This window comes from Alexandromys fortis, unplaced genomic scaffold (genome assembly GCF_014885135.2).
Source record: "Alexandromys fortis isolate MF-2015 unplaced genomic scaffold, M_Fortis_MF-2015_v1.1 scaffold_191, whole genome shotgun sequence".
Classification (NCBI taxonomy): Eukaryota; Metazoa; Chordata; class Mammalia; order Rodentia; family Cricetidae; genus Alexandromys; species Alexandromys fortis.
In genome coordinates, this window is record NW_026068064.1 from 930,607 (window position 1) to 953,291 (window position 22,685).

General features: G+C 33.6%; 1 protein-coding gene across 4 annotated transcripts in view; it reads left to right on the forward strand.

The window, feature by feature from the left end:
* Positions 1–22,685, forward strand: part of Cdh18 (cadherin 18) — a 319,968-nt gene that overhangs the window by 277,886 nt on the left and 19,397 nt on the right. For all 4 annotated transcript variants that reach the window (XM_050120488.1, XM_050120490.1, XM_050120491.1 and 1 more), the window contains exons 9-10: positions 17,666–17,787; positions 22,242–22,359. In XM_050120488.1, the coding sequence (XP_049976445.1) occupies positions 17,666–17,787; positions 22,242–22,359 (240 nt within the window). The remainder of the gene's footprint in view (positions 1–17,665; positions 17,788–22,241; positions 22,360–22,685) is intronic.

Here is a 22,685-nt window from a genome sequence, read left to right on the forward strand (position 1 = left end):
ATAAATAATAAATAATATTAAGAATCGCTCAAAAAACTTGAATTAATATTTTAAAATATTTACAAACGAATGTTGAAAATATTAAGCAGATCTTGTAGAAGGAGAAACACTTCTCAGGATGTATATATGAAGGTGGTGCCAAGTGGTGGTGGTACATGCCTTTAATTCCAGCACTTGGGAGGCAGAGGCAAGATTTCTGTGAGTTTGAGGCTAGCCTGGTCTACAAGAGCTAGTTCCAAAACAGGCTCCAAAACTGCAGTAAAACCCTGTCTCAAAAAAAAAAAAAATGAAAAGAAAAAGAAAAAAAGATGTTATTTAATTCTGGACTATCACTTAAGCCTCAATAATATTTGCATCAAGTAAAATCCAGCTAATAAATAGACATAAATACTTGCATATAAAATAAAGTATCATTTGTACTCATTGCCAAAGCAAAGTCCTGTTTTTTGTAAGAGTAAAATTTTAATTATTTATTTGAGTTTTCTTTTCTATTTGCTATTCCTTCTTGTGGGAAAGGAGTTAATACATATCTACTAAGTAAAATAGTATACTAAATTGTAATTTCCTGGATTTTATAGTTGGTAATAAAAAAGCCGTAGAGACCCATTCAATGAACATTACTGAAATATAATTTAATCCCAATCATAAACAGGTGTACAGAACGAATAAGCAATAGTTAAGATTTTATAACCATGTTGGAAGATTGCTTTTAGAGAAGTATGTCTCCAGCACCTAATGCCTCGCCTAACTGTCCCTTAGTGAGACAGAAGCTATCCCATAACTGTAGCCTCAACTTCATTATTAGCCACATGGGAAAAACATGGTCTGCTTAGGAATGCTGTTGCTATTTTATCAAATGCTCTTTAAAATTCTTCTTAATGTAGTAGTTTCTACAGAGTAGATTGTCCCATGCAATTGCTTTTCCTGGTTAATATTTAAAGCACTTTAATTTTTTCTACTGTGGGAATTATGCAAATAAGAGAAGAGCCCTGTCTGTGCAGAAAAGGAAATGTATCAGATTTAGGAGAACAAGAATACTCGGGCACAGGGTATACAGCGCACATGGAATCTTATGCCTTCAAATGTGAGTAGGGAGCCTACGGCTAGTCTGGGCTTTGTATGTGGAACATGCCTAGAGAATAAGAAAGCTGGGTATTTTTTCCACTGAACATCCTTATTTCTATGACACAGCATGACAATGAAGACTTCAACCAGGGTGTCTGTGCACATTCAGCGAGAGCTCAAAAGTAATAAGAGAGACATTAGCTGCATAGACTGTGAATCTGAGTTCCTTCTTCCATTCTTTTGCCCTTGTTGACTATAAGATTTCCACCACACAAGCACATAGTAAAAGCCATAACAATGTGCCTGGACTGTGATGTCTTTTTCTGCTGTGGTCAAAATTAAGTATTGTAAAAACATCTCTTGGTCACCATGGCTAGCAGAGTAATGATCTGTGGGAGCTAGGAAGGTAGTTTTATTTAGATTGATTAAGTAGCAGGCGTTGGCTCAACTTAGAAACTCTGAGCTCAAGTGGTTTATTTTAGGCGAATTTAAGTACAGAACAATTTGTTGAAAAAAAAATTCTTGGTGATAATTAACTTGATCCCATGTACACAAAAAAGCTTAAAACATGATGAAATCCACTCTCTTTTTATAAAATGGCTCTATAGATTCAGTGAGAAAATAGGCTCATCATAAGGCTAATCAAGAAAAAAAAAATAAGTGTGGTCTCAGCTACACGAACAGCACAAAGGTCACTGGTCTATAAACCATGTCTACTCCCAGCATTCCAAAGTAGAAAACAGGCTATGCATCTCTTTCCTCGAGGAGACAACACTCTGTTTAACATTCCTGGTTCCTCCAGAGTTTATCTCTGAGCATAAGGACAGCCATACCTCCCAGAATATTGAACATCTGGATTTTACCCAGGATAGGTATACTTTACCAAATATGTTATCTTGAAAAAAATCTTCTGTGAAACACGGATAAAAGCTATTACCATCACACAGACAAAGGAATGGAAGCACAACAAAATATATATTTGAATATTCAATGACTCTGTATTTAATCCTGGGCATTAGCTAAGTCAGTACTATTGACAACAGTGGTTTTAACTTACTTGACTTAAAGTTTGTGAACCCCATTTATTAAAATTATGAAATAGTCTTATTTTTCAATTTATATTTTAAAATTTCCCCATGAGTTGAGACTGAAATTTTATTACATAATTTTTCAAAGTTCTTAGCGACCTAATCTTTTGTAAGAAGCCATCTGTGGAAATATTCTTCCACTGTAGGTAGCAGTGTCTGTGTGTGTGTGTGTGTGTGTGTGTGTGATGTGAATGTGTGTTATGTGTGTGCATATTTTACTGCTAGTTCTTTGAATGTCTCATACAACACACTTTAGTCATATTTACCCAAGATCCTTCCAGATCTTGCTCATTTTTATCACTGTTAGATTTTATGTTCATTTCCCCTAATAGTTTAGCACGTATCATTTATGGTATCCAATTTTTTTTAGATGTGGAATCATTCACTAGACATAGCTCAACTTAACCATGTGCCATGATCCAGAGAAACCTCTCTCTACTTGTCGTAGAGACTGAAAGTTTCTTATGGTATTTAGCACGTGCATAGTTGTCTTATTTTTTATTATCTGCTTTAACTATTTGTGTACAGGCATTTAATCTTGTAGGATTTATAGGTCTTCCTCAAAACACTGTAGTGTTATTTGCCATCCTCCTTTTTTACCCTACCTTTAGTTTCCTCACCTAGTTATACCCTTCCTGTTGCAGTATTTACTTTTGATTCTTTATAGCCAGTGTGTTCTATATCACTTCCCTTGAAAGTACTTACCAATTCAGTCAATTTCTGACCTTTATAGGTATGTTTGTTTTTAATATGTCTTCAAGAGCTTGGATTTGGGAACTTGTATTGGTAAATCATAACTATTAATTGTAGTGTATCATATATTTTAAAGATTTCTGTAAAATAGAGGATATCCCTCCTAGAATTCCAGGACTCAGAGGAATGACCAGGAACAGATGATGAATTCTAGGCCAGTTTGGGGCTACAGAGACAGATTCTTTGAGTCTCAAAGAGGAGATTATAAAAAAGAAGAATGGGAAGAAGAGGAAGAAGAAACAACATGTCAAGAAACAGACTTTATTCAGTTATAGCTATGGCTCAAAAATACTAAAGTGATATGTCAATTGGATGGACTTTCTTGTGGCTCTTTGATAAAATCCGATTTCAAACTCATTCTCTTTGGCAAAACCTACTACTTTGAGAATACTGAAGTGAGTTTTTACTTTCTTCCTATTATCAGCTGAGGTTTCACCTTCCTGTGTAGGCAGCTTGAATTTCAACTTATATTGCTCTAAACCTTCGACACTCAGAGTGGGTCTTTCTGTTTATTGAATCTTTCAGTCTCTTCAGCTACCAATTGAAAAAGGCTAGTCTTTGGTTTGGTATGCCTTAAAATCTCCACAGTAGGAAATGTATCAAATAACACACTGTGAAATTTTTAATGAATGATATTTTGAAGAAAGTGGCATTTAGGTAGCAAACACAGCAGATGTATTATTTTGACTGTGAATGTGTTTATTTTGGGGGGCAAAATAACAGAAAGTTACACTAGTAATCCTGATTGTAGTAAAATTGTATTTGATACTCGAGATAGTAAATAAACTGAGAAGTTTAATCTCACAGCGAGGGCTTCATAAGTAGGTTTATTAATACATTTAGTTGGCTGGAGAAGGATGAGAAGCTGCACTGGGACCCTTGTCCAAATTATATATGCACTCAAAAGCATGGATTTGTAAGAATTTTTGAGAAATTGAAGGAGGGGCTGTGCATATAGTGCAATACGATCTCTGGCAGGAGGAAGGAGAGAGAAATGCATATATATGTATATACATACATACATATATGGAGAGAGAGAGAGAGAGAGAGAGAGAGAGAGAGAGAGAGAGAGAGAGAGAGAGAGAAACAACTGGGAGAGTCTGATTTATTTTAATGTATTGGCTCACAGTAGTGCAGTAGGCAAGAGCTTTAAAATACAGCACGGCCCAGCTGATGAAGGAAGGCTGGCAAACAAGCTGACTTATAATGCAGATTCTTCAGGGTAAACCAAACCAGGAATGGATTTCCTTGTTTCAGAATCAGTATTTCTGATGTTCGCAGGATTTGTTGTGAATTAGGCACAGGAGCAGCATGCAAGCTGTTTGGTTTTTCAATTTGAATTTTAATCTCAAATAAAACAATGTCCTAGAAACTTACAGAATAAACTGTGACCACATCCATTGGAAACCCGTAATGCAATCAAAGCGACTCAGAAATTCACTTCCGAGTTGCAGAAGCTTTCTCATTCATGCTGTTTGAAGTTTGCAGTTTCTGAATCTAAGTCAAGACTACTTGTGTTATTTGTATTGATTGTGTTCTTTGACATTTTCATACAGAAACATTATATTCTGAGTTCTATCATACATAGAACCATTTATCTTCTTTCATCTCACCAAATTTTACCAATATCTTACTACTAGAACTTTTCTCTGATTTGGGACTTCAGGTTTGGTTATGGGACCCTTTTGGGTTATCCAAGGCCATCTGATTGATCACTGGATTGTCACAATTCACACAAGTCAGGTGAAGTCAGCAGTGTGTAAACAGGTGAAGACAATGATTTTCCTATCCCAGAAACTATCCATAGCAGATGGTTAGGCATTAAAGGAATCCTTGCCTTCTCCATCCATTTTTGACTGTTGTTACTATTTTGTGCGTACAACGTGACAATTTCACTTTCAGTGAGATCCTGATTGCGATGGCTATGTTTCATCATGGAAATTGTATTTCAAAACCACTCTCCTAGTGTGTGGCCCTGTGTATTCTGCATTTGAGTCACCTTGTAAGTGATATACTATCACTTGTCGTTCCAATATATTGAAATTTTAATGTGCTTTCATTTCTATATAAAAGATTCTCAATTTCTGCTGTATTCTGAAACATAGAAATGCAGAGTTCTGTCTTCATTCTGAATTAATAATTAGGAATCTATATGGATGTTCACCCTTGACTGTACTTTTGTTCTGGTTTTCTTTTGTGTGTATAAGTCAAATAGCTTTTTTTCCCTTTTTTTTAACTATTTATTTATTTATTTATTTATTAAAGACTTCTGCCTCCTCCCCGCCACTGCCTCCCATTTCCCTCCCCCTGCCCCAATCAAGTCCCCCTCCCTCGTCAAATAGTTAACTGCAAATAAAATTATATCTGAACTTAAAAAGAGTCTTTTCCAGTTAAAAATCACTGAACTGTTATTTGTCTCAGAAAGAAACACATGCACACACACACACACGTACACATACACACATGCATGTACACACATGAACACATACATACAGCCATAAGCACACACATCAACAGCCTACAAAAGAAAGTCCATATAGAAATGTAAAGATTTTCTTAACATGACTCACAGGAGAATATTGTCAGGTTAGTGTGAAATATATGCATCATGGTTTTAGTCATAGCACCCAACTATGCCATGCTTTCATACTATTTGTTGCTATTTTCATTTTTAGTTCTATGTTTTGCTTTGCAGGTTTCATTTTTTTATCTTTATAACTCTTCAAATGAAGTAACATCTAGGAAATTCTTCTCAACTTGTTAGAAATTTTTACAACTTCTGCCTCCACAGTCTAAGATTCTGTACTGGTTAAGTATAGGCAAATCTTATCACATTTCATTTTGCTATATGTTATTGGTTCTAGTATATTGTTACCATTTCAAATGTAAGCTCCACGTCTATTTTAATCTTGTTAACCAAGTTATTTGTAAAAAAATAGTAAAATAATTGGCACAGGTAATTGTTTAGTAAAATTTTATTAAATATATGAATATTGTTTATTTCTCATTTCTTCCTCTACTAATTGTGTTGCTCACAAGACTATTCACACCTTTAGTTCCCTCCACCTCTCCCTCTTTCTTGCCTTTCTTTGTGACTTCTCAGTTCCTACTTCCCTATGCCTTGTAAATGTTAGACATTGTTCTACCACCAACTTCATTTGTCTCTGTACCTCAGTCTGCCAACTTACAATTATCCCACTTTGCCTTTCATAGTCGGCTCTTCCTTCTTGCATGTGCTAAATATTATAATTTATTTTACCTCATCAATTTACCAAATTGATAATCTGTTTTTTATTGCTTCTACCAAATCAAGTTGATCTCATACTGTACAGAATTTTTGTGACTCAGAATATTCAAATCTAAACTAATGCTTCTCAAATTGTAGTATTTCAAACCATAACAATACTGGTCCTTTGTTCCCATCCTAAATTAAAAAAAAAATCAGAAACTCTATGGTACTGGACGAACATATCCAGTTGTTTTTGTGCTTCACCTGTGATTATTTTGCCTGCATAAGTAAATGGTTATTACAAATATGAATCTAGTGATTTAGGGAATCAGAGAGTTTTAGTGGTTTCTGAATTAAATGACAGTAATGAAAACAACGGGACGTGACTTGCAGTGATGAGGATACATAATTTCAGTTCACTATTTAACAGTTTTCTTTTATTGCATGCCTAACTCATTTGAAAAGTCATTTTTGTATCTTCTTTATTCATTGACTCTTTTTTCCTCATGCAACTATATTTAAAGAACAAAACCACCTTTTTAAAATTTAATTCAACTGGTAATTTCAGGTGGTACAAATTAAATTTAGGTGTAATGAATATAGTCCCAGTTGACTTTAACCAGAAATTATTTTTTATGCAGGTGCATCTAATAATTCAAAAATCTATTAGTGGAGAACAAGTGGTTTCAAGTTCCCAGAGCTTCCAGACATCATTTTGTTACTGTCACTATGATATTTTGATATCTGTCATCTGTCTTCCACAAATGTGTTCATATTATCAGTTTTACTTAGCACACATCACCATTCTAATTGGCATGGTTTCCCCCCTTGGCACACAAAGGGAATAACAGCAATGAAAGTGGTATTGCTTTCACTGATAGTGAAGAGAAATAAATTCCTCATCTGGAATTCTTTCTATGTATAAAAATGTCAGTGTCTAGCCCGAGGAGTGACAGGAAAAATCTGTACTCCAAATAATGACTTTAAATCTCGTTAAAGAGTATTACTCATACCTGATGTTAGATGACTAAAATAGGAACAGTTTTAGTGAATGGTTCAGATTAAAGGTAGTCCATGACGTTTTGACTATGATGGTTTATTCAGCAGAGGATTACAGGCCATGGGAGTGTAGAACCTAAAATTCAAGAATGCATGTGGATTTGATTTGTTTTTCCTGTGCTTTCTCGTTTATCAGATAATTTTGACATGTAATGAAATGGACAGATGTTGCTGTGTTTCAGTGAGATAAAAATGCACAGAGGCAGGCGGATCTCTGTGAGTTTGAGGCCAGCCTGGTCTACAAGAGCTAGTTCCAGGACCGGAACCAAAAAAACTACAGAGAAACCCTGTCTCAAAAAAAAAAAATCCAAAAATAATGCACAGCCATTTAAAATCACCACTGACTTCTACCCTAGATACAAAATAAACTTCATTGAAATTCTCTAGCATTTCCACTTAGCATTGATTCTCACGCCTTCCTGCCCAGCTATCATTTATTTCATTTCAATCTCTGCCATTTCCAGAAATAAACAGAAAGGAAGTTTGTAAGAAATTCTGGGTATTGTTTATAAACTCTCCATTGCTGTAAAACTGCACAGTATGTATATATTTATCCATGTTTCTGATGGCATGCATTTAATTCTTATTTGTTTTCAATATAAACCGATTTGGTTTTGGATATCAAAAAATACTGAACTATTTTCCTGTTAATTAATATTTGATACATTAGCGATTGATACTTTTATTTCAAAGTTGACATAATATTTGGGCCCAACATTTAGTATTCTGTACATGAATCAATGATTGATTGTTTCTATAATAAAATAAATGCATGTGTGTCTACATTTAAGAGAAATAAACTTAGTTTTAACTTTACTGTAATATTTACAACACTGAAAATTCTTATTTTGTTTATCATTTGGAAATGATACTTCACTTAGTTTTATATGTCTGATTAGACTTAGAATTCCAGTCTAATTTTGATATGATGTGGTGAATATAAAATATTTTAGAAGGTATTTCTATGTTCTCACAGTTGTATGTACAAAATCTTTTGTGAACAAATTTACTAATCTTTCAAAATTTATGTTATCCTTTATCTATGTGCCATCTTCTATCTAGTGTAGTTCACACAAAAGTTTGCTGGAGTGGCTTTTATAACTTAACAATATTGTCAATTGTACCGTTCAGATACATCTTTCTTATGGTTGTATTTCATCTCAAGGATCTTTTATTATATATTTAACAATTTTTATATTACTCATAAGTGATTGATTAATTGGCAGTGGAAGTAATTGGCAGACTCTGTGTGGAGGTCAGAAAATCCTTTGCGGGAACATTTTCTCCTTCTACCATTAAGGTTCTTGGGGTAGAGGTAGGGTACTTATGCCTGGCAGCAGGATACGCTGAAAACTGAGCAATTTCTCTGTCATTGTATTTATAAGGTAACACATGTTTATGTTAAGATAAACTATTTTTATTTTACAATAAGACATTCCTTTCTGATTTCTATTCATTACTTGCTTTCTTTGATTGTTTACACATCCTTATTACAGTAATTTACACACACATACACACTCACACACATCTATCTCTCCATTTATCTGTCTATATGTATACACACATGTATGCATATGCAAATGTCTATATACACATATGGGTTTATGTGTAGTGTGAGTATATATGTGCAATATATATTTCTGTGTGACTGTATATATTTATACATGTCATATATGTGTGTATGTATGTATATGTATATATATGTTTATATATATAAACTGTGTGTGTGTGTATGTGTGTGCATGTGTGTTTGTTTTAAGCTGGGTTTCAGTGTTCTCTAGAATTTTTGACTCATTTCACAAAATAACTGAGTTCACCCATAAGTTTAGGGTTATGGACATAAACTTTGTATATAATATCATGATCTTTTCATGGAAACTAAATATCTATCCCCTCAAAAGTTTATCATGATTCTAATTGCTAATTAACTCAAATAACATTAATTATACCAACAACCACTTAATCAGGAAGAAGAAATTTTGAGTTTTCTGAGTGGAAATTCTTTCTCCACTTCCATTCCCAGACTCATGTAACTACTATACTTGTTGATTCTATTACAAATTATTTTGACAGTAAATTGAGATGCACATATTTTCCAGGGTAGACTTCCTTTTCAATTCCTTGTATGTTATTTTTCTTAAATTAACATTCTTATAATATTATATTTATTAAGGCATCTGCATGAATATATGTACATGAAAAGAACAAATAGCCAAATTTTAAAGTAGTTAACTCACAATTTTTTGAAATATAATATATAAAATTCACACATAGTAGAAACTAATTTGGATTTTGTTCCTGTATTAGTTGGAAGCCACTATCCTAAAATATAAATTTTGTCAGTTCACAGAGAAATTGGGTCTTGGCGAATAATCAAGCTTACAAATACTATGAATATATATTTTTTGAATATTTTAAAACATATGTGATTATTTCCTAAACTATTTCCTATAATTTCCATTGCTCCTAAAATTAACCAAATAACCATCTGTAATTGATGATGCTGAATGAAAATTTTGTTGTATTTATATTACTTCCTCTGAAAAATGAAAATAATAAACAGGTCAGATTTCTCCTGTTGATGATGTATTAACTTTTCCTTCAGAAATAAATGTTTCCCCATTCAGTTGATAATGTTCTAGGCAGCACAGAAGCATAGCTGTAGATGCAAGTTCAAAGGAGGGCATAAGAGTTGATCATGTAATGAATTTTTATAGTCTATAAAGATGAAAGCTAAAATAGTCTTCACGGTCATTATAAGTAAGGATACTAAGACGGGAAATAAATATTGGGATTCAGAAATATTAGAAACATCAGAGGACAAATTTCAGCTAGGTCTTCGTAGTCCAACTGAACTGACCTGTCACGTCATTTTTGCGTAGCTAAAGAAAAAACAGTTTCTAATTTATTTCATAATCAATGTGAGAAGTTATATGTCTTAATTTCAAATAAGAGTAGGTTATTTTGACTCTGGAGTTATGTTTAACAGAACAAATACAGCATTCATTTCTCTAAGATCAAAGGACCACTTAAATTTGAAGCTTCAAAACTTGTGTTATTACCAAGGAATAACACCGCAGACCTATTGGGAACTGTAGTATTTGTGTGTACAATGGACAAAATCATGTCCTGAAGAGAATGGTTTTTCCTTAAGTAATTCATTTCATTCCAGGACTTGGAATAACGACTATGAGATAAATAAGCTTAAATTATGCTCACTGAAAAAAAAGATGGATGCATGAGATGTATTTTAATGGTTCAATTCGAAGTTCCCTCTTTTTGTATTTTTAACCCCCCCCCACGTATAATGTGTAAAATATTATTTTTCATTGTGTGAAATCAATTATTTTTAACATATTTAGTTAATTTAATTTTCCGTTATATAAATTTCATTCAATGATTCACTGTTATAAAGCTAAGCTTGATAAATTTTCAATCAAAACCGTGTGACAGGAAAAATAGAGATTAAATTTTTTTGCTTGCCAAATGATTTTTTAATGGGAAAGTAAAGGGAATGTTGGAAAGCATTTTTTAATGAACAAAAAATAACGACTATAGTTACTCTTATAGGTGAGAACAAATCACAGGGACATATAAATAGGAAGAAGAAGGTTCCTTCTCTGCCAGAATCCTGTAAGAAAAAGTATGTGGATTTTACAGAATTGAAGGTAAAACACTTGTAAAAGTTTTTCCAGAGAGGAGTCTTCAGGCAAGGACTTGGCATGCAAAGCTAAGCACTAACTCAATGAATAACAACAGTTCTTCAGCACTGAGATTCAAATGACTGGGAAGACAAGAAAGGCTGTAAACTATTTTTTTTTTTCAAGGCAGGGTTTCTCTGTGAAACAGTCCTAGCTGTCCTGGAACTCACTTTGTAGACCATACTAGCCTCGAGTTCACAGGGATCCACCTGCCTTATGATAGTTCTTGGCACACTGAAGGTCTGTAAGGAAGGAATCATTTGCATATTTAAGTACATATTAAAAGAACAACTAGAGAACTGACATCACATACCTTTTGTTCTTTTATAAATGTTGTTTTGACATGATTAATCTTTCCATTCAACTTTCTCCCATGGTCACTCTTACAATATTTGTATGATATTCTAATTGCCTCTTACAAGAAACAGACAGCTAAATATTGCACTAATTAAGGCATAAACATAGCAAATTTGCAATTTTCCCAGTTTGCAGAGTGCTTGAAGTAGTATTTAAGTATCTCTGATGAAAATACACTTAGTTTAAAATATTATAAGAAGTATCCAAAGTCTTATTTAAAAAGAACAAATATTGCATTAATGTTTTAAAAAAAATCTGAAAATTAGTCATACAAACAAATTACAGCATCTACAAACAAACTTGCAGCTAAGACGGTTGACAGTCAAAATGAGGTACTAGCTTAGGAACTAGTGAATAAAAGAATCAAAAGTGTTCAGTTCTCAAATACATTTTAATTAAAATTATGTTTAGTTAAAATATGGAACTCTAAAAAAATTGAGTTTGGAAGTAAATAAAACTTTTCCTATCATTCATGGTTCTCTTCTAAATTATTCGTACTCAGTGTCTGACACAGTGTTGTTGTGTAAGTACTGTGCTCATACACTTCCTCAATGTGCTTAGCTTAGGCTCACGGCTTATTTTCCTGCTCAATACAGGATGGAAGTAGGAGTTAATAAAAACTTGCTTGTCTGATCCTAAATGATTATATTTTAGTGATCATAATATGGCCTAGTTATTCAGCATTAGGAATGTAAAAGCAGCATCTCATGTGGACAGTGTCCTGTCTCAGTCTTGAGTGGTTGAGTTTACATGGAATGGATTCAAGTGCATGCCAATTGCCAAACAAAATACAAACTGGACAGGCAGGTACGGAAGCACAGAGTGTTTTGTATTCAAGACTTGCTCTCTCTTCTCTGTAAGTTCTTACCAGAGGTGTCATCTCTGAAGAATCCTTTTATAAAAAGCTAGTTTTCTGTTTTCATTGGTGCTGCTTTCAACCCTGACTGCCAAGCACAGGAGAAGATGAATCTACCCATCTACCCAGGACATATGAAGGCCTTGTTTCCTTGATATGCTTATTGGTTTCTGGGATAGTTTCCTTTGCACAAAATGTGAGCTATAGAAACATGAAAAGTATAGGTAATTGTAGGAGAGTAAATACATGCAAATACTTGGCAATTCAAGACCAGAAATAGGGATACTAACAAATGCTAAAACTACTGGCTTTGCCAAAGTGCTTTGTGTAAACTTGATCATTCCAATTATTATTATATATAATTCAAAACAAAAAACTTAAAATACTAATTAAAAGATTTAGCAAAGATTCACATGCCAAATATATTTCAAAAAAAGGCCATAATATTGATTTAAGCTGACTATAAGGGTTTGTTATATAAAGTGAGCAGAGCACATGGCTGTAATATTATTGGAAGGCAAGGAAGAAATACTGAAGATCATCAAACTAGCTTCCCTTGCAAATATAGGTGTAGCCTGACTAGAGGACAGCATTTTGACTCCACTTTACCTCCTGAAACACACACACATACACACACACAATTAATTCAGTATTTAAATAGCATGAGCAAATATGTATTTATTTTATCTATATAACATACTTCGAAAAATCTACAGGTATCACATTTTCTTTTACTATGCATAGATGATAAAATAATAGATTTTGGTAATTACATGGTGAATTACAGGAAACTATTATTTGTATTACTTTTGACACATTTAATAACTGAAAAAGGCCATTCATGGGATAATAATAGGCAGATTTTAAATAAATGTCTTCATCTAAGAATTAGTGTTGGTAGAGCCAATCAGATGGCTAAGCCAGTACAGGTGCCTGCTTCCCAGGACTGATAACCTGAATTTGATCTCCAGGTCGGTAAGGCAGAAGGACAGAACCGATGCCTATAAGTTTTAGTCTGACCTCCTCACATATGCTGTTGCACACAAGCAGCACACACGTGCAAACATGCATACCCACAAACATGTATACCTACATACAAACAGATAATGTCTTTAAGTTTTTTAAATTAATAACTAGTGTTGCTGCTAAGAACGTTATCCTAGAGGAAACGGCCTTTAACACTGTTACTTAATTTTATATTATTTGGCTTTCCTATATTACATAACTTTATGAAAGTTAGAGATGCTCTTCTGACATTATTGAGAAAATGATTCGGGCTATGCTATAAATTTACTACCCACAAATCCATAGAAGTGGCTGGATATTTGTCACAAAAATTCAGAACCAAATATCATATGTTGGCCAATCTTATTCTTGTACTAATTTTATCAACAGCATAATGTTATGACAATCTATTTGTCATAGAATGGCCACTTAGCTGACTAACTTTCATTTCTTTAATGATATTGGATTTTTCGTATTTTAATTTTTCAATCTAACTTTGCATGGAGCTTGTATTTTGCTCCTTTCCATGTAATAGTTTTTATTATTTATTCTAGAGAAAAATCTGTTGTCAGTTTCCTGTGGTGCCAATGTCTCTTCCATAGTGGAATTCTGACAAACTGCTCTTTTATCACATATGGGAACAACTCAGAGGGTGCTAAAATCCCCTTTTATAAATTTTCCTCTTAGTCATATATTCATGTTCATATCTTTTCAAAATTTATGTTTAGTTTGGGATTATACATTTATGTCCCTTAATATACATTTTAAGGTTCAGTGTAAACCTTGTCAGAATAAAATAATAATTAATTTATTACTGTAATACTTATCAGCGTTAACACTTTATTTCTCCTTGCTATGTGGACACTGAGTAGAGTGAAAATCTTGCCTTGATATAATGATTGCCCTCAACTGATCTTCATTTCCTGGATTATTACAGAGCACTTTCAGGGTCCTCTGTCATCCCCAATTCTGTTTCTGTTTCTCTTTGGCTGCCTCCCTGATGCTGCCACAGTACTTTTAATATGATAAAGAACCTTCAGTGAAGCATGGATCCAGTCTCTTTCCTGTGTATTTCCCCTGAAAGTCCAAATAACCTTTGTGTTTATAAAACTTAGAATCAAATTTCAGTTTTTATGAGAAGTTTCCAGGGGTTAGTATTTAATTATATTGAAGCCGCACATCGGTCTGGAGAGAAAGCAGTCTTGCTTATGTTATTTTGTCTCCTTAACCACAGACATAATACAGATCTTAATTGTATTAGCTCTTCTTTAATAGAATTCAATAAAACCTTCTGGATTTAGATCTCATGCATAATTTATTAGACTTATTCTTAAGTTCTTTTATCTTTGGTTAATAAGACTTGTTAGTTTTCATAATTAAAAACATTTTATGTTCAATATTTTTCTGTTTTTTCATTAGAATGAGTGGGTGCTGTGCTTTATTTCTTGTTTTCTGTCTCTATGTTCAGTGGTTCCATGTGTTCTGTAATTAATTTGCTATATTGATAGTTTCTACTTATTTAAGAATATTCATCTTTGTTCTGGTTACTTTTTACCAACTTGACACAAGTTACAGTTATCTTGGAAGAAATGTCCTACCCAGCAAAAATGCTTCCATCAGACTGGTGTGGAGGCAAATTGATAGAATATTTTTTCCCTGATTGATTTGGAAGGCATCATTCATCTGTGGCAGGTCTATCTATGTGCAGGTGTTCCTGAGTTGAATGTAAAGCAAACTGAGAACACATGGGATATGATAAGGAGCAGCATCCCTCCGTGGGCTCTGCTTTAGTCCCTGCTTTCATTTCTTGCCCTGACTCCCTTTGATGTAGGACTGTGATGTGGCAGTCTAAGCCAATTAAACCCCTCTTCCACAAGGTGTTTCTGATCCTGTGGTTATAGAACACCAATAAAAACCTACTAAGGTACGCTTTCTTCCCTCTCTATTTCTTCATCTCTCTTCTTTCCCTATGTAGTTCTCTACACTGGTCTCATTTATGTATGTGTGTGTATGTATGTATGTATGTATGTATGTATGTATGTATGTATGGATGCATGGATGCATGGATGCATGGATGCATGTATACATATATATAGGCATGTGTGTAAGTATATAGTATTTGTGTATGTATCTATGCATAAGTATATATTTATATTCACCACAGCAGATTTTATTTCAGTAAGGTAGGGGAGTGGTTCACTATTATTTTATTAATCTACTGATGTATAATATTTGTAGGAAGATGGTGTTGTATTAGTTCAAAGTTTTTTAAATGATATAAAATAATTTGGGACACTTTTTATTTTATTTTGTTTTCTTTTTTTTTTTGTTTGTTTATTGAGATGGGATTTTACTGTGTATCCCTGGTGGCTCTGGAACTCACACCGTAGACCAGACTGGACTACAATATCAAAAATACAAAGATCCACCTGTGTCTATTTTCCAAGTTCTAGAATTAAAGGTGTGCATCACCACACATGGGAAACATTTTTCATTGAAAAATTTTTTAGAGTAAATTACACATGTGTGAATTTATTTGTTTTATTAAATATCAATAATAATATGCCAAAATATTCTTTCTGAAATTTTCCCAAAAATATACTTAGTTTAAAATATAGTTTTATACAGATTGTCCATTTCCTTGTTGATGTATCGCCTCCTTATCTTGTGAGCTGCATGTGGCCATGTATACCTATAATTACAACCCAAAACAACACTGTAAATTGACTGAGTGCTTAATATAAACTTTGGGTGATTACTTTTGTAGAATAGCATTGCTTTTTTTATTGATTTTTATTGAGCTCTGAATTATTCTCTGCTCTCCTCCCTATCTCTTCCCTCCCCCTGTCAATCCTCTCCCAAGGTCCCCACGCTCCCAATTTACCCAGGAGATCTTGTCTTTTTCTACTTCCGATGTAGACTGGATCTATGTATGTCTCTCTTAGTGTCTGCATTGTTGCCTAAGTTCTCTGGGTTTGTGGTTTGTAGGCTGGTTTTCTTTGCTTTATGTTTAAAAAGCACCTATGAGTGAATACATGTGATAATTTTCTTTCTGGGTCTGGGTTACCACACTCAAAATGATGGTTCCATCCATTTTTGTGCAAATGTCGTTATTTTTTTCTGCTGTGAAGTACTCCATTTTGTAACTGTACCACATTTTCCTTATCCATTATTTGGTCGAGGGGCATTTAGGTTGTTTACAGGTTCTGGCTATGACAAACAATGATTCTATGAATATAGCTGAGCACATATCCTTGTGCCATGATTGAGCATCCTTTGACTATATACCAAAAAGTGGTATTACTGGGTCTTGAGTAAGGTTGTTTCCTAATTTTCTGAGAAATCGCCACACTGATATCCAAAGGGGCTGTACCAGCTTGCATTCTTACCAGCAATGCAGACGTGTTCCATTTACCCCACAACCTCTCCAGCATAAGTTGCCATCAGTGTTTTTGATCTTGGTCATTCTTACAGGTGTAAGATTGAATCTTAGAGATGTTTTGATTTGCATTTCTTTGATGACTAAGGATGTTGAACATTTCCTTTAGTGTCTTTCAGCCATTTTAGATTCCTCTGTTGAGAGTCTATATTCCATTTTTCTTTATTGGATTATTTGTTCTTTTGATGAACAATTTCTTGCCTTATTTGTATAATTTGGAGATCAGAGACCTGTTGTTGTGAATCTTATAAGGACATGGCATCAATAACAAAGAAAATGACAAATAAAGATAGATCAAAACCAAGGCAGCTAGAAAGAGTTGAAAATTTAGTTTACCTGCAATGATTTTTAAATTTTATGCTTTGAAACAAAAGAGGAAAAAAAAACAAGTATTTTTTTAATACTAAATCTTAGAGTTAATAAACTTTCTGGAAAATGTAGAGACCATGTTTAATATTATATATAATACTATTTAATTTTATATTATAATATAAAATAATTATATATATAACAACATAATATTTTATAATATTGGATATAATATAATATTTTCAAATAAATTCGGTATATGTAAATTCCTTGCTAAATTTTTATTGAAATCAAACATTGTTATTACAAACTGCATACAGTCTCACATGAGATGACAGTAAATATATATGTTATAAAAACCTCACCTACTATTTTCTCCGAGTTTATTTACAAACCTTGAATGTTACAGATTGTATGTTTTTGGTATTGCTTTCTTTGACTTTTTAGCAGTTTCTCTGCTCTTCTTGGGGTTTTCCACATTCACTTGTTCATCTCTTAGGTTCTAACAGCTTCCCATGAATTCTGATAGCGTTCTTTCACTCCGGTTTCTTAATAATATGCTATTCCTTGATGGGAAGAGAGCCCTGGTTTTGGTATTCATGTCAAGACATGGCTTGCATTTTTCTTTCTTCTCTGTGAGCTAATGAGTGCTAGCAGAGAGAGACTTCATGCAGTTGTCTTTGGCAAAAGTCACACTACAGCATACTGAGCTAGAGGCAAGCCACAGCGTTAAGGAGATTTGCTGTAAGCCAAGTCTTTAAAGTGTGTGTTGAAATACTAAATACATCCCTGTGTGTTTTGCAGACAATCCTGATTTGCTGAGCCATGTCTCCGTGGGCATTAGAGTTCTCGATGTCAATGACAACCCACCGGAACTTGCCAGGGAATATGATATTGTTGTCTGTGAAAATTCTAAGCCTGGTCAGGTAAGCTAATTCTTTTCTTCCTACCCTCTGAATGGAAGAAAAATAAGCAGCTTTATATCTATTATTCTTAGGTTTTATCCCCCAAATCCCTCTGTGTCATTTTTATGCTCAGTGATGATAATTTTATAAGGTTTTAGGTAGACTTTTGAACATCACAGAAAATGAATTTTCCATGCATCCTAATGCAATTCAGAACAATGAGCCCATTTAGGTATGATCTATTCATCATGACAATTAAAGTGTATCCAGCTTTGTATTCAGTGAGTAGCTGACTCCTCTCATGACCTGATGAAGCCTAGATGTTGTATCTGTGAGGAGAGTCTGGATCATACACGTTTTGAGACTAAACACATGATGGTGAAATATCGATTATGAAAGGGGTGTGGGCATGCACACATTTGAGTTTGCATACACTGTTAAGAGAACCTATGCATTATGAGAGAACCTATGTATTATGAGATGGGGAAAATAAAGAAAACATAGACAGGAAAGAAGGTTGGATCCGCTGTGCCACCCATTAGAATTAACACCCATGAAGGAAAGCTGGAGTGGTTGAGGCCAAAAAAAAAGTGGGAAATATAAATTAATCTTATATGCTGCCTGACAAAATATATGAAAACCACAGCCAAAATAAAAGTGCACCTACTGTCTCACTTCCTGTAACTCACCCTCACTAATGTATGGCTAGAAGTTCAGTATAGCCTAGATTATATAAGAACATATAACAAAATAAAAATATCATTTTATAATTTAATGTAGCCTGTTATATCACATACATACATATTATCGATTACATAACTTCATATGAAAATATAACAAGTTTTATACAGAATTATAGTTTATTGTACTTTAATCCATTTAACCTACAATACTTCATATGTTTATAAAATAAGTTTATGTGATCTCATATAGTATTTGGCATTGAACACAATCATGGGTTAACTTAAACAACATGTTAAGCATTTCTTAGGACTTCATATCTAATGTGAAGGCTGAAGGTTTTACATTTAGAAAATGCTACGCCATCAAGCAATGCAGCTCCGTCATGGATGGCTTTCTTATCACACCAAGGGCCAGATTCAAAGTTCTGTTCCCAGTGCTGCTTAAATATAACAATAAAATGAAGTAACTAAAGTAAATATAAAAGTGTCTTTTTAAGTAGAAAATCCTTGGACTTCCCACAGGGCAGGGAACCCTGATTGCTCTTTGGGCTGACGAGGGAGGGGAAGAAGAGTGGGGGAGGGGGATGGAAAGGGGAGGCGGCAATGGGGAAGAGACAGAAATCTTTAATTAATTAATAAAGAAATAAATAAATTAAAAAAATAAAATAGAAAAATAAAAAGCTATAAGAAAGTAACAAAAGAAAAGAAAATTAATAATAACTTTAACATGTTAGATTTAGTTTTTACCAGTAATGTATCCTCATATCAATACATTATGGTCAATAATATTTTTAAAGCAGTTACATTTATTTTCAGATATTGTCAAAATTTTCTCAGTGTTTATTTATTTGTAGTCAGTGAATAGCAAGTTGATTCTTCCTTTACTTTTAAAAGGTGAAGCATCTTCATGGTTTTCTGTCTGTCAGATCTGACAAAATAACCAAATATATTAAGCATTAATCAGAACGTGGTTTCTTGACTGAGAACACTTGTGTGAAACCAGGAAACATCAAAATTGTTGGTGGATATTACATATTACCCAACAGTTACAAAAATAGAGATTGTTCATAACAGTAAATTAAGTGCCAATTCTGAAAATATTTATTAGAGAGAACGATCAGTTGTATAAGCATGTGCTAGACTTTTAAATCATCTTTTAAATGAATAACATGGATTATTCATATAGTTTTAATAAAGGCGTAATGAAGTAATACACAGAAGAATGAATGAAAAGAAGCAATACATACAAAGGAGAAGAATGATGGCTATGAAATTAAGTAAATACAAGTGGAAATGAAATTGTCCTTGAGAATCAAAATTGCAACAGTATCAGGAACACAGGATACTTTGCATCAAAATGCAATAATTAGTTTGGCCTGTAGATAAGACTGGAGGTTGCTTTAAGCAAACAGATGCCGTCAATGCACTCTTTGTTAATTCAAATCTGAAATTATTTGTGCAAAAATAGAAAGGATGCTTTAGAAATATTAAAAAGCAAAAAAATATAAGACTAGATACCTCAGAATTACTGCATATAAGCTCATGATTCTATGACTTAGAAAGTATTATATTTATTTATAAGTTCACTATGAAATAAGAAGCAAAGAAAATGATGCTGTAAACTTAAGATAAAATCTCAGTGTGTCCAGCTAATTTGTTCTTTTCCAATCCTAATTCTACACTGTATTAATAATTTAATTTTAAATACATCATAATGTTATAAAATATTTCAGGGAAAGTAGTGTTAAAACTAATGAATTCATAATGGATGAACATTATGAATTCATTATTAGTTTTAAACCATTTTTAAAAAAATATTTTTTTGTGTAATGTCCATGTGTGGACAATAAATGTGTTGTTGTGTGAGAGACTGCATGAGTGTGTCTGTGTGTGAGTGCGTGTATGTCAGTGAGTGTGTGAGTGTATGTGTGCCTGCCATTGCCTGTGTGTACATTGGGCACTGATACATGAGGTGTGATATCTGAGTGTATTTAACCTTGAAAACAAATTTGAAAATAAAACATGATTTTCTCTTGGATTATACTAAGAACTGGCGCATAGAAAATGCAAATGTATTGCTCAGTTGACACAACATTTTGAACTCTATTTGCAGCTTTCTGTGAAGTTGAGAAAAACACTTAGATTGCTTTTTATTCCTCGTCAGTGCCTTCATCTGTTTGGAATCAAAAGTCAAATGAGAAAAACATGGATGTGGAGATGTAGTGTACTTAAAATAGAAGAGGAAAACTTCAGGGAGAACATTCATCTCTAAACTAAATACTCTTGAGAGCAAGGAATTAAAAAAAATCACAACAGAAACATCTTTCTCTACAAATCAAGATGGGGGCTAAGGAACACTTTGCCAGAGAGATCTCAAAGGTTAAAGACAGATGGCAGGGGTGTGCGGTTATACCTGCAAATGCATGGAAAAACAACCTACCACTTCAATTCTCTAAACTTCGCCAATGTGTCATGACACAAGGGCATGCTGGTCCTATTGTTTGAGTTCTATATTATTTTTCTGGCTTCTCTTCGTTATCTCATTTACCAACCAATACTCTCAGTACAAAGTAGGAGATTTGGAGTTTTCGCTGTACTATTCTTTCTTTGTTCTTTTTTATTAAATCACTGCTTGGCCATTTGCTCTAGCTTCTTATTGGCTAACTCATATATTAATTTAACCCATTGATGTGAATCTGTGCATCACCACGTGGCAGTGGCTTACTGAGTAAAATTTCCAGTGTCTATCTCCAGCAGCTCCATGGCTTCTCCCTAACTCTGCCTTCCTCCTCCCATGCTATAAGCCCAGCCAGTTTTCTTTATTCATTAAACAATAAAATCGGCTGTGCTATTCTTTATATGTGTTATTTCCCTAGAATATTCCTAGAAACTATTACTTTTGCACTTTGCAAAAAATATCATCAAATTAAAGCTACATTAGTGTTTCCTTTTCCTTGTTTAAAAAGTAAAAGGAGATAATCAGCATATTTAGAACATTTTTAAAAATAGGATACACCCTACATTGCCATTTGTTTGTTTGGGGACCAATTTTAAAGGCAGTTTTGAGCAAGGTAATTAGAATTTGCATTCTCTCTTTTGCCACCAGAATTCTTTTTTCCCTATATTTTACCTCATTCTGCTCCTGAATATTCACTAATATGAATTGAAAATCTTGTGTCTAAGCCACCAGAAAGATCAAAATTAATCAGAAAAAACCCGAGAGTTCTGTGGTTGCTTGCACCACAGTTTAGAGAATGAACATATTACAGTTCACGGAACCCAATCTCTCCTATGAAATTTAGTGCCTGCAGTGCCATTTCTTGCTTCCTTTGAATCCTTAAGAAGGGGACTCTAATGTTCTTACATTAAATGGACAGAGATGAGTCTAGATAGCAACATTTTCTACCTGGACACTGGAATGTAATATTTATGCAAAAATGCTTCCTGATTTAAAAAAATCGACCCTAATTTGATGACCACTTAGCCCCAGATATTGTAAGTCCCAAGAAAATAAGTGCCAAAGTATTATAGTTCACAAAGAATATTAATTCAAAATGTTTTTATATCCTTATGTATAATACAGGGTGGGTATTTAAAATTAAACTAAAACTCTTTTTCTAAAATCTTGGATGGTAAGCAAGTTAATTGGTTCTTTGATGTGTTTAATTTTAAACACTTGAGTAGAAAAATAGATCTTTAAAATTCATTAATTACAACAACTAAAATGACAGTATAATTAAAGTCAAAGGGATAAACAAATTAACTTACTGTTAGTGTCTGTCTTTTCTTTAGGTTATTCATACCATTGCTGCCACTGATAAAGATGACTTTGCCAATGGACCAAGGTTTAGTTTTTTCCTCGATGAGCGCCTGCCCATGAACCCAAACTTCACACTCAAGGATAATGAAGGTGACATAAATAAGTTTTGTTGACCTGTGTGTTTTCTATTTTGATCGGCAAGGTACAGTCATTACTAGTTTTGCCTCATCCTTCTATACCCAGGAACAGCTGGCAAATTGACATTCAAACTCAATCTGATGTTAGCGTGTTATGATCTGAGACTAGCTTGTATTTAAAATTGAGCCATATGTACAAATACCATTCATTGATTTTGCTCAGAAGTATTTCTTTGAAGAAGAAATGTACATAGAGCTTGCTCTTGGGCAAATTTTAAGAGAAATCGTTGCTGATAAATGTGTTTATGAGCATTGCTACAACTGCTAGAAGGCTATATA